Source organism: Pleurodeles waltl, chromosome 6, assembly GCF_031143425.1.
Source record: "Pleurodeles waltl isolate 20211129_DDA chromosome 6, aPleWal1.hap1.20221129, whole genome shotgun sequence".
In the NCBI taxonomy this organism is placed as follows: domain Eukaryota; kingdom Metazoa; phylum Chordata; class Amphibia; order Caudata; family Salamandridae; genus Pleurodeles; species Pleurodeles waltl.
In genome coordinates this window covers 1,536,493,855-1,536,509,429 of record NC_090445.1, presented here as the reverse complement: position 1 = coordinate 1,536,509,429, position 15,575 = coordinate 1,536,493,855, and the positions used below count along the sequence as shown (strand labels likewise).

Genomic DNA, 15,575 nt, shown 5'->3' with positions numbered 1-15,575 from the left:
CTGAGCCCAAGTCGTAAAAGGCACACTTCTAAGCAACTTAGGCCCATATTTATACTTTTTTAGCGCCGCATTTGCGTAACTTTTTGACGCAAAAGTGGTGCAAACTTGCAAAATACAATTGTATTTTGTAAGTTTGCGCCGTTTTTGCGTTAAAAAGTGGCGCAAATGCGGCGCTAAAAAAGTATAAATATGGGCCTTAGCCTTGAGAAAGGTACTCACTTGTCAGCAGAAGAACATTCACTGGTGTGTAGCGCTTTACCGTACCCGGCACTGCACTGGTGTCTGGAGGAGTTGCACGTGTTATGTATTTTACAGGGGGGTTTAATTCCGTTCTTTTGCAACAGCCTGGTACCACTATCAAGGCGCGCAATACTGCACTGTAGATGTGTGCAGGGGCGCAGCCTGGTCCGTAAGATTGGGGGGATGTGAGGTCCAGCTTTTCCAACAGTCACGCTGAAGTACAATGTAAAAATAAAATTATTCGGGGGCAGAGCACATGGGGGGGGAGGGGGGCACGAGGGGTAGTGGAAAGGGAGAAAAAGGGCGATTGGTTGGGGCACTAAGTGGAGGAGCGTAGTTTGGTGAGTGAGGGGGATGTAAGCTTCGGATTTTCCAACAAATACGACAAGCAGGACACACGAGAGGGGCTAAGTGAAGGAAAAAACATGCTGTAAAATAAGCCGCATTTTGAAGACTTTCAAAGCAGAAAGGGAAGGAGTGTGTGCATTTTCTCTGTGTTTATTTAAAAATGGTGAAATCCGGCTGACGCCTCACCACACCCAACTGAAAGCACCTCTACCCAACTATTTGCCAGAATTGGGTTTTTGGGTGGTGTAACACCCCAGTCACCCCCTGACGCTACGACACCAGACGACGTGAGGGGAAATACAGCATTTTTGAAGACTTTCGAAATAGGGAGTGAGAGTGTGCGTTCGTTTTTGTCTGTAGGTAAAAAAAAATCCTGGTGAAATCTGACAAACATCATACCGACTGGAAGCACCTCTACCCAATTACTCACCAGAAATAAACTTCATTATTGGGGGAGAGAGTTTTACACCCAAACACACCCCCTGAAACCACGCGTGTGATGAATGTTTAAGATGTAAGCTTATAGCTTTCACTAAGGGACACTCCTTCGAATCGTTCTTGTACTAGCCCTGCACAGGTGCTTGTAAGAGGTGTATATGTACCATGCATTGTTCAGGAATTTGCGCTTAGCTTGCATCTGGTGTATAGGGCCTATGGATGCATCTGTGGGCCTGCCTGCCGTCCCGAGTAACACCCCCTCTTCTTCTCGACGCAGGTATTCCGAGAGCAGGCAATCGATGGCGAAACCTTACCCTTGCTGACCGAAGAGCACTTGCTGACCAACATGGGGCTGAAGCTGGGGCCGGCCTTGAAGATCAGGGCACAGGTGAGCTGACCCAGAACCAGGCTTATTTTAATCCTTTGGTTCTATTGCATAAGTTGCATAGCGCTTCGGGGTCTTGACAAATCACTACAATTGGTCGAGGAGGAGGCTGCTTCGTTTGCTGTGCATGGTTGGTAAACTGGGTGTTTGTTTTGGGGCCTGTGTGGGAAGCATCTTGATGTGGGGTGCGAGGCTCGGAGGTTGCCATTGAATGCACTTGTATCTCTGCCCAGGCATGGGGTGGGGCAGAGAGATGTAAGAGGGGTACACTTTTCTTCATTTCACTGTTTTTAAATGGTACTGCTTGGAGGGTGGCAGCGCGCTTTACACAGCAACCTCATTCAGAGAGGTGAACATTGTAAGTAAATTGTGGCGTATAAATGCAATAGGAGTACACGTGTGTTCAAGAGGACAGATGTGACGTTTCGGTGAGGTACCCTTGAAAATATACAGTGCATGGGTCACACAAAGGCATAGCTGAGGAAGTGCATCTGTGGTGATGAGGCAGTAGTGTTCCCACTAGGGCGCCCTTCATCATTCCGCTATTAGGTGCAGTAGGCGAAGTACACAAGGCTTTATTGTGGACCTGAATTATTATTTAATGGGGGCCTACTTTTGCGTCCATCACCCATTCTGTTTTTAATCATTTTATTTTGCCAACAAACGCTATTAGCAATGAGGTCATACAACGTACTAATTTCCATAGAGTACATACATCTAGCATTGCTATCGCTCTTATTGCACATCCTTATAGTATCTTGACCTGACACCATTACATTTTGCGTTCTTGACCATGTTAATTATTGTGTGACTTTTCATCTTAAATCAGCCTATTAAAGCCAACACACCTTATTTTTGCCCTCCCTCCCATCCTTGATGGATGGGTAAGCTTGGTGCTTGTGATTGGATGGTAGGGAGCATGTTGTGTAGTTCGCGTGTAGCAGGAAGTGTTGGATGTCGGGGCCTTTGGGCTCTCGACAGTGTCCCGTGCCCGACCCTGCCCTCCAGACTCCGGAACCGGTGAGGCCTTGCCGCCCCTTTGTGCTCACAAGTACAGTGCAACGGATCATAGTGTCAGAAACCAGCATCGGAATGAGCCAACCTTTGCTGCGTGAAACCCCCTCACTTATTGTGTGTCTGGTAAATAGTGCCTCGGCCCTTGTCCGGTGCCACCACATTCAAGGGGGTGCATGTTCCCCTCTCCGGGGTACAGTTTATCAGTACGCTTAGGTTCCATCACCATAGGGCATAGAAATTGTCGGCATTCTTCCATCATGTTGCATGCATTGTGTATGGAAGGTGTGCCCTAGGGTACGTGAGCGCTTGCACCGTTGGGCACTCTCTGCTGGCATTTCCCAGGTGGATTGTAGACTAGGGGGCTACTTTCAGAACATCATGCTTCATGCCCCCCACCTTCCACTCCCCCATTGCCCCTTCCTACGCACAGCCTCTTGCAGTGTGCGGCTGCGTGACATGGTTTTGTCAGGGCTGATTTTTGTTTCCTGTCCGGCTCAGGGTGTGCGCTCACTGGATTATAGTGCTCATGTAGGGTGAGCTTTTCGACATTGTCACACGCCGTACCAGAGACTGGGCCTTGATTTTCTGCGAGGGCCTGCTCGCCCTCCCAGCTGCCCTGGCACTTTACAAGATCTGCTGTCGGCCAGTGGCTCTCCGGGGACCCACTGTCAGGAAACCAAAGCGCCCTGGCTTATGGGAAGTGGGGGCCGGTTCTGTCCTGCAGACACCTTAGGTGGGTAATTCATGCCTCTACCCTCCTTCCCCTGCTGGGAAACATTTGGCATTCGGTCGAGGCTGTTCAATATTTTACAGACAAACATATGCCCTTTCCTGCGCACTTCCGGTTGGTTTCAGCCTGGTGGGTGGGATAGATTTACAGTTTCTGCTGCCGGGAGAGGGGCACCGAGGCAGGATCCCTTTAGCAGTCAACCTATCGCACGCCAGTTTGGTGGCTAAGTGAGGTGGGCTCACACCCTTAGTCTTTATGTTTTTGCAGTATTTGTTTTTTAATATAGGGTAACTCGATCCCAAAGTATTGGAGCGCTTTACATGAGCAACAGCTACATCACACAAGGACACATTCATGTGTATTTTAGGCACGGGGAAATTAAGTAACTTGCCCAGAATCACAGGATGTTGAGCGGACACTTTTCCCCAGTAAAACTTTAAGGAGGAATGATGTGAGGACCAACAACAGGGCTGAAGGTTAAGCCGCGTGGTCAGCTGGGGCCTGGCACACACAATTTTGTCTCCTTGCGAAATGACATTCAGGCCACAGTTATTCAGGAATTCAGATTCATCCTATAGTGTTTGACCTCAGTGGGTAGCGACTACTCTGTCCGAGTTGCTTGTGCTCTCGCGCGAAGGGAGCCTGGCGGTCAGGCCGCTGTCTCACTTTATATTCTCACCCTTATCTTTTCTCAGCTCGTTTCTGTTCTTATTTTATTATTGTGATCCCCTTTTGTTACCCTCTGTCCTGTTACACCCGTACCTCTTCATCCCATGACCCTTCCTCTATCCCCACCCCATCTCCTCAAATTGGTGGTATCTCCAGATGCCCCCTCCCCAGCCCACCCTGTTATATCCCACACACACACTGTTGACCCCAGGCGGGGACGGGTCAGTGGGCCTCATATGGGCAGATCGTTAACACTACCTCCTTGAAGCCGTGGGAAGAGCCTGCTAGGCGGTAGTAGGGCTGAGCCAAGACTTTTCGGCCTGGCTAGTGCTTAAGCGGGGGCTCCTCCACGTGCCATTATCTTCTCCCACTGTACGTGGCCTGTTTAAGACTGAGGGGCTTATTTACAAGCCCCTTGCGCTGCTGGTGCGTCACTTTTTTAAAAATGACAGTGACGCACCGGCGGCGCAGGGGGCTTGTAACTAAGCCCTTGAGAATTTAAGGGGCATTTTTACAAAAAAGTGCCAAATCGGTCCTGATGTGCCATTTTTCTTGCGTTCAGCCTTTGCCCCCCACACCATTGTTGCTCCATATTTACAATACGGCGCACCATGGCGGTCATTACCACAACAGTATCAACATTTATGACGCTATTGTGGCGCTTTGCTGCACTCGGGTCAAAAATGTTGATGCTAGTGCAGCAAAGCACAGGGAGGCCCATTGAATAAAATGGGTGCGTCATTTTAACGCCTGCTCTGTGCAGGCATTAAAAGGAATGGAAAAAAAACAGCACAGTGAAATCTTGTAAATCTCACTGTGCCATTCTTTCGTGCCTCCTTGCGTGGGAACACCCCCCCTGCATACATTATGCCTGACGCAGGCCTAACGTGGGGCAACAAGTTGCAAAGTGGCGCAAGTGCCACTTTGTAAATATGGCGCAGGGGAATGGCCGCCTTAGCACCATAAAAATCTGTATTTTTGGTTATTTGTAAAAGCGCATTCAGACAAAGGTATCGAAGCGCTTAAAAGGTGTGAAGGCTGAAGTAAAGCTACTACCTATAATGCGATCAGCCAAGTCTTTAGATGCTTTCGAAATGACAGGAGGGACAATATCTCTAATTTTGGGGGGGGGAGAGCGAGTTCCAGAGCCTGACAGCAGCCACTGAGAAGGCTTTGCCTTCCCTTTTAGCTTTTTTACTTTTTCCTGTCTGGGTCAGCCTAAGCCCAGACGATCTGAAAGGACGGATGGGAGTGTACCAATTAATGGCCAATTGTAGGTATCCTGATCCTTGAGAGTGGAAGGCCTTATGAGTCAGGCACAATGTCTTAAAGGTAATGCGTTTTCAGATGGGAAGCCAGTGCAGTTTCTTCAGACCTTCTGTAATGGAGGAGAATTTCGGCAGCCCAAGCTCTAGTCGAGCACAGCAGCATATTCTGTATGGGCTGCAACTTGTTAGGAATGCTTAGTTTATATTTAAATAAAGGGCATTAAAGTAGTCCAGTTTAGAGATTGAGGTCAAGCACCACTGTCGCCCTGAGGTCTTGAGGAATAAATGGCAGAACTTTTAGAATTCTAAATATCCAAAGACCGGTATCAGCAATTTTATTTGTCTGCGAATTAGAAGTTAGATCTGAATCGCAGATGACCCCCGAGGTTCCTGGCTTCAAAACTAGAATTGGGAAGGGTCCCACAGATCTCAGGCCACCAGCTATGATTCCAAATGGAGGTTTGCGCCCCAAAAATGATGACCTCCATTTTATCCCCGTTCATCTTCAACCAATTCTGGTTCATCCAATTGCTTATTTCTTTCCCTTAACGAAAGGGGGGAGCTCATATTTTATATGGTTATTTCGCAGGCTTCAGCTTCAGGGGGGTCCTGGCGAGGGTAGGTCCTCAAATACAGTCATCTACTATTGCTTAAATGGCCTACATCCCCCACTCCCACAAAATGCATAAGGGTGCGCAAGCATACACTCAAGTAAGCCGCCATGTTCGACGGTGTGATGTGGTTTTGCACCACCGCCAAATTCAATAAGCTGATTGGTGGGACTGGCACGAGATGTGGAAGAGGAGAGGATTGTAAACCCTGCACTTTCATGTCCTGACCTAAAGCGCCCCGCATAGCAGTATTACTGCAAACGTTGCAGCTACATATTTCCCGATACTAATCCATCACTAATTCTTGTTGGGTTCCAGAGTAGCGTGCTACTCACCGAAAAGTGCTTCGACGCCTCGTCAGGGGTAGTAAGCGCTATATAAGGAAAATGTCACTTACCCAGTGTACATCTGTTCGTGGCATGAGACGCTGCAGATTCACATGCTATGCATATCCCGCCATCTAGTGTTGGGCTCGGAGTGTTACAAGTTGTTTTTCTTCGAAGAAGTCTTTTCGAGTCACGAGATCGAGGGACTCCTCCCCTTTCGGCTCCATTGCGCATGGGCGTCGACTCCATCTTAGATTGTTTTCCCCGCAGAGGGCGAGGTAGGAGTTGTGTATATAGTAATAGTGCCCATGCAATGGAGTAAGTATGTATGTACATAATGTGATTAAAAGTGTTCTATTTACAAATTTACAAGTTTATTTTTATCAACTCAACTTATAACGGCTACAGGCTTCCGGGGAGGTGGGAGGGCGCATGTGAATCTGCAGCGTCTCATGCCATGAACAGATGTACACTGGGGAATTGACATTTTCCGTTCGATGGCATGTGTAGCTGCAGATACACATGCTGTGCGAGGCCTGTCGGGCTAAGCGCTATATAAATACTATTACAATACAATACACTTTCCAAACCCAGATATTGCCCCTCTCCAGATCCACCGACAGGTCTTAACAACTGTGCCGCCTTTCCTGTGTTGGAATTCGAGTGAGTCGTGTGATGCACACTTCTGGCTGAGGTGTGCATGGCGCTGTTGGATGTAATGCTTCCTGCACGTTTGTTTGCTCTGTGCACAGTGATGTCGCGCACAGCGCAGACACCCGTTAGTGTGTGCACAATGCTGTACCGCGGGGTGTGCAGTGCTGGACGTGTTACCGACGGTGCGAAGCCAGATTCTGTTGGCATTATTCACAAAACTGTCTGGACCGTGCACAATGGTGTTAGTGTCGAGTTAACAGCTATTCTCTGCACAAACATGTCTATTTTTTACCATATTGACCTTTAACCCACTTCTCCCTTTCTTCACCGCAGGTCGCCAAGCGGGTTGGCAGGGTCCTGTACATGGCCAGCTTCCCTGTGGCCTTTCCTCTGCAGCCTCCAGGGTTGCGGCCCCCCGACCGTGAGCTGGGCACCATCGAAATCCGGCCACCCTCGACGGGGAGCGCGGCCTCGCCTTACAGCGGCGCCATGATGTCCGCCAGCCGCATCTCCCCGAAGCACGAGAACGGGAACCCCCCTTTCATGGTTGGGCTCAGTGAACCTGGCAAGGCGTCTTCCTAACTCTCCACAGCCTGGTTTAGAAGCCCCCGTTGACCCCCGACCACCTTGCTTCAAAGGACACGCAATCCAGCTCTGCGGTCGCCACCCCAGAGTTCACCTTGTCTGACCCGCCAAACCCCAGCTTGAACTCTGCGGACCCCCAGCCTGACCCCTCCGACATCCATCTCGACGCTGCGGACACAGCCCGCTCTGCAACGGAACCCTCAAGAAGAAAATAACAAAATAAATATATTTAAAATTGAACTTTAAGACTTTTGACAAACCTGGATCCCTCTGCCGAGCCATAACCGCACGGAGCAAGAAGAGATTATTTTTTAAATCGCGCATTCAGAGGCTAAATAAACTGTTCCAAAGATTTGGAAGAACATTAGACAGAGTTTAAAAATAATACAATATATACGTATATATTTAATTAAACTGGTTTAAAGAAAAACGTAAACTCTTACAGCAAGTTTGTCTCACAGCTTTGCCAAAAACACATCTTATTTAACGAGTGACCTAGAGAACTTTGTGTCTGACTGAAGGGGGTCTTTCCAAGACTCTGGTTTCCCCCGGCTGAACCCGGTACCGCTGCGTCTATGCATCTCTTGCAACTTCGACACATACCAAAGAGAAAAAAAGGCGGGAATCCTGCCTACGTTTACTACAGAGAACTCCAGAAGGGGGGTTCTGCATGAGATTTCTCAAAGTGGGTGGGCAAACCATTTTGCTGCTTTTAGGTTATTGTTTTGAATGAGTGGGACTTGGGGAGTTGGCACCCCTCAGAGCATGGACAGGCCAGGCTGCTGAAGTGCAGGGGAGTCGCTGTGGTCCTGCACTAACTTGTCGGGTACACGTATATGCCCTCAAGCTCACAGTGTGCACAGAAAACGTGAATTAACACAGTGGCATCTGGTACATACTTAAATCAAGGGCCACGGGGTGATGATTCCCTGACCCCATCACCGCCCCCAGACACTATCTGTGGACCCTGCCTCATTGGTCAAGTTTACTACTGTGAAGGGATGATGGACCCCCAGAGACTTTGTACAGAACCCCAGAACTCTTGCGGTACACCCCGGCCCTTTTATTTTAATTTTGTTTACATGTTGCACGTGTCTCCCATACCCTTCTCCCCTAAATTTTATTCTTAAAAGAACTAGCTTGGTGGTACAGTTAGCATCTCTTTATATTGTAAAATAGTCGAATAAACCCATCTGTCATTATAACATCACATGAAGTGCTTCACTGCAGCGAGTTTCAATAAAAAAGAGAATCTGTGTAACCCCCGGAGTGTCTGACATTTGCATTTACTCCTGGTAGTCTCTTCCCTTTGTTACCACTGGAGAAGCCTCCCCTTTGAGGTTTACAAACACGGCTATTGCTGGTGAGGACACCGCGCATGGTTGCTGCTATTGGGTCCTCCAGTAATGGGCCTCAACCCTAGGATGCCAAATACAGGAGCCTCAGTTCAAAAGGCCACTCGCGGGGGGGGTTTAAAGCTATGGTACCACTGATGGGGCCTTATATTTGGGCTACCACTAGTGTGGCCTCAGCATCACAGGTGTAGAATAGGCTTCCGTTGATTTGGCATCCAGACTAGACTGCCATGGTGGGGCATCTACAAAAGGCTACTACTGGGAAGGCCACTACAATGTTTCACCATTTAAGGGGACTCCCATTTAATGGCCCTCCAGAACGGGCTAGCAACAGTGGGATCACCATTTAGGCCACTGTTGCTTAAGGTATGTTAATGGTATTCATATAGGACAGGCATGTTTCTGTTTAGTTTGTGCATTGTCCAGTGTACGAGAGAGACAAAAAAAAAAAAACACCACTCTAGGATGCTCGGGAACGCTTTTTATAGAACTGCTGTATTCTGTTGAAGCTCTGGCTGTCTTTACAAAAGACGAAGATTGATACATTGCCCTCCTTGTGGCCCTTGGATATGTGATGGTTGCACACAAAAGAAAAGATGGTGTTATCACACAGTGTTTTGATGAGTTGAGACTGTCACTGGAGACACACAGGTTGCACCTGTATGGCGTCTGATATGTTGATTGGATGAGGGAGTTGTGCTGGTGCATGTAGTGGATTCTGTAGTGTTCGGCTGTAGACATTAGGGGTCGAAGGTTCAGAATCTAGCTGCATCACTGGGTACCCTGTACTCGTTGTGTTGTGACCCTCAACCTGGATTGATGTGTTTGGTGCTGTTAAAGTGTGACCCATTGACATACGTACTGCTCTTGCCAGTGTGTTTTGTTGCTTTACAGTGGGTTGTTGGTGAATCTTACTTCTTCAGTTGTGTTTTCCAGTGTTGGGTGCTGGAGTGCACATTCGCTGAATTTGAAAGTGGTGATATCCTAAACTTCAGTCAATGCAAAACTTTAAATTAACGGCCACTTTTGATTGCAGGTGTCTTAACATCTTTTACATAAGTTGACTAATGACTCGAAGTACTGAGTTGTCATAGATAGTGCCTGGCCAGCTTACCTCATATGTGCTACTTCTAAAAGTGATGCCTCCTTACTTGTTTTAGCTGGAGGTGTCATGATACTGTTCTCTCTTTAGTTTGTGGTCATAACAATACAAGCATTTGTAAAACTGATAGTCCTATGGCTGCACCATAGCGCTTTTTTTTTTTTACGCTCCCACGTCGTAGCACTTTTTAAAATAACCTTTATATCACTTTTTTTTTATATAACTTTTAGCCTTGCTGCTCTACAGTATAGCCAAGCGACTTAGCCCTCACATAGGTGACACCTATTAGCTTAATCAATGCTAGTTTTATATTTGGAACAGTTTGCACTTAAGCGTCTCAAGTTTTTTCCCCACAAAATATTTCCAGTGCAAATTTTGCATCATTCCTTCACCCACATGATGGTAATTCTAAAGTACTTTTTGGAGTCCTCTGCTTGGGAACCGAGAAAAAGGCCAAGAATTGCACCGTTTTGTTGATCTTGGGGAAAAAAGTTTAAAAAAATGTGCTGCGCAAGAATGTGTGATTTTCTTTTTTTTTTTAACTTTTCTAAAAGTGGCTTCAACAAATGGTTTGCAGTGCTAGGCGCACCCTCTTCGTAGCTACAGGAACAGGCAGAGTTGTTGCAAAGTTGTTAAGAAAAAATAATCACCGTTTTTGTATTGTTCCAAATGGTAGGCATTATTTCCTAGTTTTGCCTTTTCTTCCTACTTGTGGTTTGTGGGAGAAACAGGTGTAAAACTAAAGAGTGAAACCAGAAAGCTGTACATTTTTTATAAGTAGACAACATTTTGAATTGAGCAAAGAGTCTTAGGTGTAGATTCCTTTGTGTTCTAAAAAAGAAACTAATGATAGGAATAGGTGACTATTTGTGTGTCTGCATGCGTGATGGCAATGAAAATGTGGGCCAATAAAACTGTACTAATAAACACAAATTTAGTATTACAGTGCCGAGGGCAAATACAAGTTTATTACCATAGTAGAGTGAATTTTACATAAAAAAGAAAATCACTATTGACTGCCTAGCAGATTGATAATTACAAATGCTTTAAACATGGAAAACACTCCTATATGGTCAAGAGATCTCTCCAATGTCATGAAGTAGTGAGACTCCACGTCCTGTAATGCACCACTCAGTGGCAAGGTATAATCCGGGAATATCTTGCATTTTTCTCATTTGTAGTATCTACAGGAGGGGTTCATACAGCATCTAAAGGTCCTTGGCAAATATAAAAGAATCGAGGGGCTGCAGAAGCACTCCAACAGATTTCTCCATATGTAAAAATATTTTCCTAGTGGTTAAACAAAGAGGAAAGTGGAAAAATAAAATGAACATTTGCTCATTTTCTCCCAAACTGGCAGATTGTTATTCTGTGAAATATGATTACAGGAAAGAAGCATCAAATCTGTAATCCTTACCAGAGGAGGGCGAGCCGCTGAAAGATCTGGCTGTAGCTCAGCTCTAGGTCCTTGGAACATCAAGCCCAGAATGAGACAAGCTTTTACGAGAGGTGATGTGGCCCAGCGGCTACAGCTGCCAACCATATAGCACAAGTAAGCAGGTTAGAATCCTGGCCCAGCATCTTATGATCTGTCTTTGCCAGGAAAAAAAACAACTTGTAACGTAGTCTCTGTCTGTTATGAAGCGCTCTTATGTCCTTGGGTGAGGGTGGCGTCATATAAACCTCCCAATAATAAAAATACAGATTCTGCGCTCTAATCTCATCCTCCAATAATTAACAAGAAATCATTAACCTTTAATGTCAGAAAGAGATACTCATCTAGTGTATAAATTGCACATTATGAAACTGAAAAACCTGGGTTCAATTCCAGAACCCCTGCTTACCCAACTTGTGTGATCTTGGCAAATGCTTTATTCCTCTGAACCTCATTTTTGCCATTTAACAGTCATTAGAGCATTTTTAAGTACTTGCTTTGCAGATGTGCTCTGTACAAAAACCTCTCAGATTTGATTTAATAGCCAATAATGTTGCTCCATATATAATAAGAACCTACGCCACATACACATAACCCCTGACTTGCCTCTTAATACAGTAATAACATTGTGACTGTTAGTAAATATTTCTCAACAAAGAGATATCATCGTATTGTATTGCAGTACTTGAATAGCGCTCACTATCTTTATGTGGGGCGCTAAAGCTCTTCCCCACATGAGTAAAATGGTACACCATGTTGGGTGTGGGTGGAAGAATGTTATCTTTGTTTTGAACCTATGTGGGAAGCGTATGTATGTCTCGCGTGGTGACCATTAAGGTGCATATATCGTGTTTTGGGACGCACCATGTAGCAGTGTGTTGAAAGATGAAGTGTGAGAGACAGACTTGCAGTTTTATGGTTTTCAGTGTGCTGGCAGCTTTGAACAACTCTACAGGTCCCGCCTTTTATGGTATTTTGAATGATTATAGTCTGGTTACTGTTGTGTAAATCTGAGATTTTGTGTCTGGTTGTGGTCCTGAGCTGGAATGTTTGGGGAGAAAAAGAATGGGAGATCTGTTGGGATGTGTATTTTTACTATCATTCTATATCTGAATGTCTATATGAGATGTAAAGAAGTGGTCAGATTGTATAGATATTTGGGACTTGCAGTGGCGGGCTATATTAATGTTATGCCACACCTGTTCATTTGGTGATGGCAGTTTTTTTGGCTGTACAGTGCTGGTGATGGACAATCCTCATAGCAGATAGGTCATGTACAGTTTAAGAGGTATAAGTAATAGTTTGTTGATGATGGTAGCATAGTATGACCTTTGGTGTTATTGTAGGTGATAACTGTTGTATGTGCAAGTACGCAGCTATAATGGTAAGGTGAACTACAGGTAAGCCCTTCTTAGCTTACTTGCATATTTAAAGCAGTTTTCTGGTTGACTTGTTTACAATTCATGGGTTGTAAGCTGAGGATTGAGCATGATAGTGCAAATGTTTTCTGGGGTCTGTTGATGGGAAGTCGGTGGTGCAGTTATCTAGGAAAGCCAGTGGAGCGATTGCAGGACTGGAGACGTGCATTCTCTTGGGTGAAGGCAGAGAAAAAACTTTTCAACAGCATTTTGGATGAATTGTATTTTGTGTTTGACAAATGCGGGTGCACCAAGGTATAGGCTATTGACATAGAGCAGTCTGGAGATTACAAGTGGGAGGATGGCTTGAAGTTCATGTTGGTGTGCATAATATGGAAAGATGCAATGTAGTGTTTTCATTGTGGAGAAGGCACTCTTTGTGAAGTTAGCATGCAGTATCAAAGGTAGGTCTGAATCCATGTTTACCCATACGTTTCTAACTTCACATGAAGTCGTTGGAGGGGCTTGAAGTTCCTTAGGCCATATGACAGTAGGCTGGTACTTTTGACATTGTCCACAGATCATAATCTCGGTCTTTAGCTTTAGATGGTTATTCATCATCCATGTGTTCATGTCACAAAAGCAGCCATTGAGTTGTGAACATTCTTCTGAGCTATCCATTTTTTAAAAATGATCTAGGTGTCATCTCTATAATTAGAACAGGTGAGTTTGTAATATTTAATAAGGTTTGGTAAGGGGTTGGGTAGATGTTCAATAATAGAGGAGATATGCTGGACCCCCGAGGAACGTCAGAGTGTTGTGTGTGAAGCAGAAAGTGAAAGGGGGTAGTTAGACTCCACTTTTTCTGGGAGGCAAGGAGCAATCCATTTAGAGCATTTTCATGGATTCCTAGATTGTAAAATTTTTGCAGTAGCATGCTGTGGTGGAGAGTGTCAAGTGCAGCTGATAATTTCAGAAGAAACAAGGCAGCTATTCCGGTTATGTCCACTGTGAGTTTTAGATCATCCCAGATGGATATATGATGGCTGACTGTTCCTTTGCCAGGTCTGAAACCAGACTGCTGGTCTGACTGTAAGCCATAATGTTTGGTAAAGTTAGAGAGTTGGGTAAACAAAACTCGCTTCAATTTTTTTTCTAACAGTGGTCCATTTGATATGGCCCTGTAGTTTGCTGGGTCAGATGGGTCGAGGTTTTGTTTTTTGAGGAGTAGTCTAATGTAGGAGGTTTTCAGGTCAGGTGGGAATGAACCCAGTGATAGGGATTTGTTGAGTAGGCATCTTGCTCCTCCCCCTACACTGGTTGAGCAAAGGATATCCTTAAAGATTTTTGGCAATGCTAGCTCTGAATATGATCATGATGGCCTGGCTTCACTTACAATATCGAGGAAATCTTTTTGTGAAAGGGTATTGAAAGTATGAATTGATGAACAATCATTTGTGTCACTTTCTGTGGTGTTCTAAGTCACGCATTGTGGTGCTGTCTGCATATCCCATATAGTAATTTTCAGTACTTTTAATTTTGGAGATTAATTGATTGGAGATTTTTTTATAGAAGTCTTGTGACTGTGGTGTTTGTGTTTATGTTCATTGGATTGCAGAATTATGTTTGAAACAGACTGTCCTTTTAAGGAGCTCCATAAAAGTCTGTTATGTACATGGAATAGTGGTGTATTTTTGTGGTTCGGGTGGCTCTTTTGTAGGCTTTGTTTTAGTGCTGTAGTGTGCTTTTTTCTGTCTCATCTCCTGATTTTCTTTATTTGTGTTTTAGTATGTTGAGTTGTGTTTTTATTCTTTTGACATTATCATTAACACATGGTATTCTTTTTGTGGCCAACTCTGGATGTGGTTTTTGTTGGTGTCTGTTTCCCCAGTGCAGCGGAGATCCAGTTGTAGAAGGTGTGTGCAACCTTCGGCTCCATGTAGAGTTGCTGGATGGCTAGTTTTTTCCATTGTCTGTACAAGCATGGTTTGTTGTTGGCTTTTGTTGTTCAAGTATAATTGATTTGTGTGTAGATCTTGAAAGTGATGAGATTCTGCTCACTTAAGTTTATGTGGGTGTTGTCTGTAACTGCGGCTTGTTCTAAGGATGCAAACATGACATCTATCATGTGTCTTGTGCAGTAAGTTGGGTCAGAAATCATTTGTTGTTTGAAGGCATCAAGGTTGGTTGTGATAGCTGCGTTTGCGGCTTCATTCTTCTTGTCCAACCATATGTTAAGGTCTCCTAGAATGTAGAGGTTTAGGTGATCCAGATAACTGTTGGTTACTGAATTGAGTAGGACATCTTTAAAGTTGTCATTGCTGTATGGTGGTCCATGTATGAAGAGGAATGAAAAAGTAAGTTTTGCAGCATGAATCTTTTTCTGGATTCACTTGCTGTGCATTATTCCGCCATCTAGTGTTTAGGTCCAGAGATCTTTTGTATAGTAGGAGTCCGTCCTTTCTAGGTTTTTTTCTTTGTTTTTATTTGTTAGGCGTGGACGGTCCCACCATTTGGTGTCTAACTAGTCTCTCCTGTCATCATATTTCTTCCCTGGAAGCTTCCCCGGATGGTCACCATCTTCAGATTCTTTTTTTTTCAAATCTGGGTCTGGAAGCAGTGCTGAAGACTCTTTAGCCATAAAAAATGACTTTTTGTTGAATGTTCATTAAGAGACCAGAGAAGACATTTTGGAATCACCTAGGGTCCACACACCCGGGAACTCCAGAGAATGTCCACGCTGGGGCTTGTTCTGTGTACCATGGAAAATACACCATTTCACTTCTGTCCCAGGTGCCATCACAAGTTTTCACAGAAGGATAGCCACCAAGTGTGTAACCTGTGTCTCCAGTTAGATCACCAAAGTGACTACTGCGATGCCTGTGCAGTGTTTAAGCCAAAGATTCTGAAGGTGAGAGAGAAACAGAGGCAGGCACATCAGACCTGGGATTGTCAAGCGAGGATAATATCGCTGAGGTGGCTGAAGGAGAGGGCTCGGACGTCGAGATGAGGGTCATCAAAGTTGAAAAAGAACATTGAAAGTCAAAGGAGAAA

General features: G+C 45.1%; 1 protein-coding gene across 5 annotated transcripts in view; it reads left to right on the top strand.

The window, feature by feature from the left end:
* SAMD11 (sterile alpha motif domain containing 11) overlaps positions 1-8,537 on the top strand; it is a 215,997-nt gene extending 207,460 nt beyond the window's left edge. For all 5 annotated transcript variants that reach the window (XM_069241127.1, XM_069241126.1, XM_069241125.1 and 2 more), the window contains 2 exons: positions 1,304-1,414; positions 7,020-8,537. In XM_069241127.1, coding sequence (XP_069097228.1) covers positions 1,304-1,414; positions 7,020-7,268 — 360 coding nt within the window. In that variant the 3' untranslated portion in view covers positions 7,269-8,537. The remainder of the gene's footprint in view (positions 1-1,303; positions 1,415-7,019) is intronic.
* Positions 8,538-15,575: the final 7,038 nt, after the last annotated feature.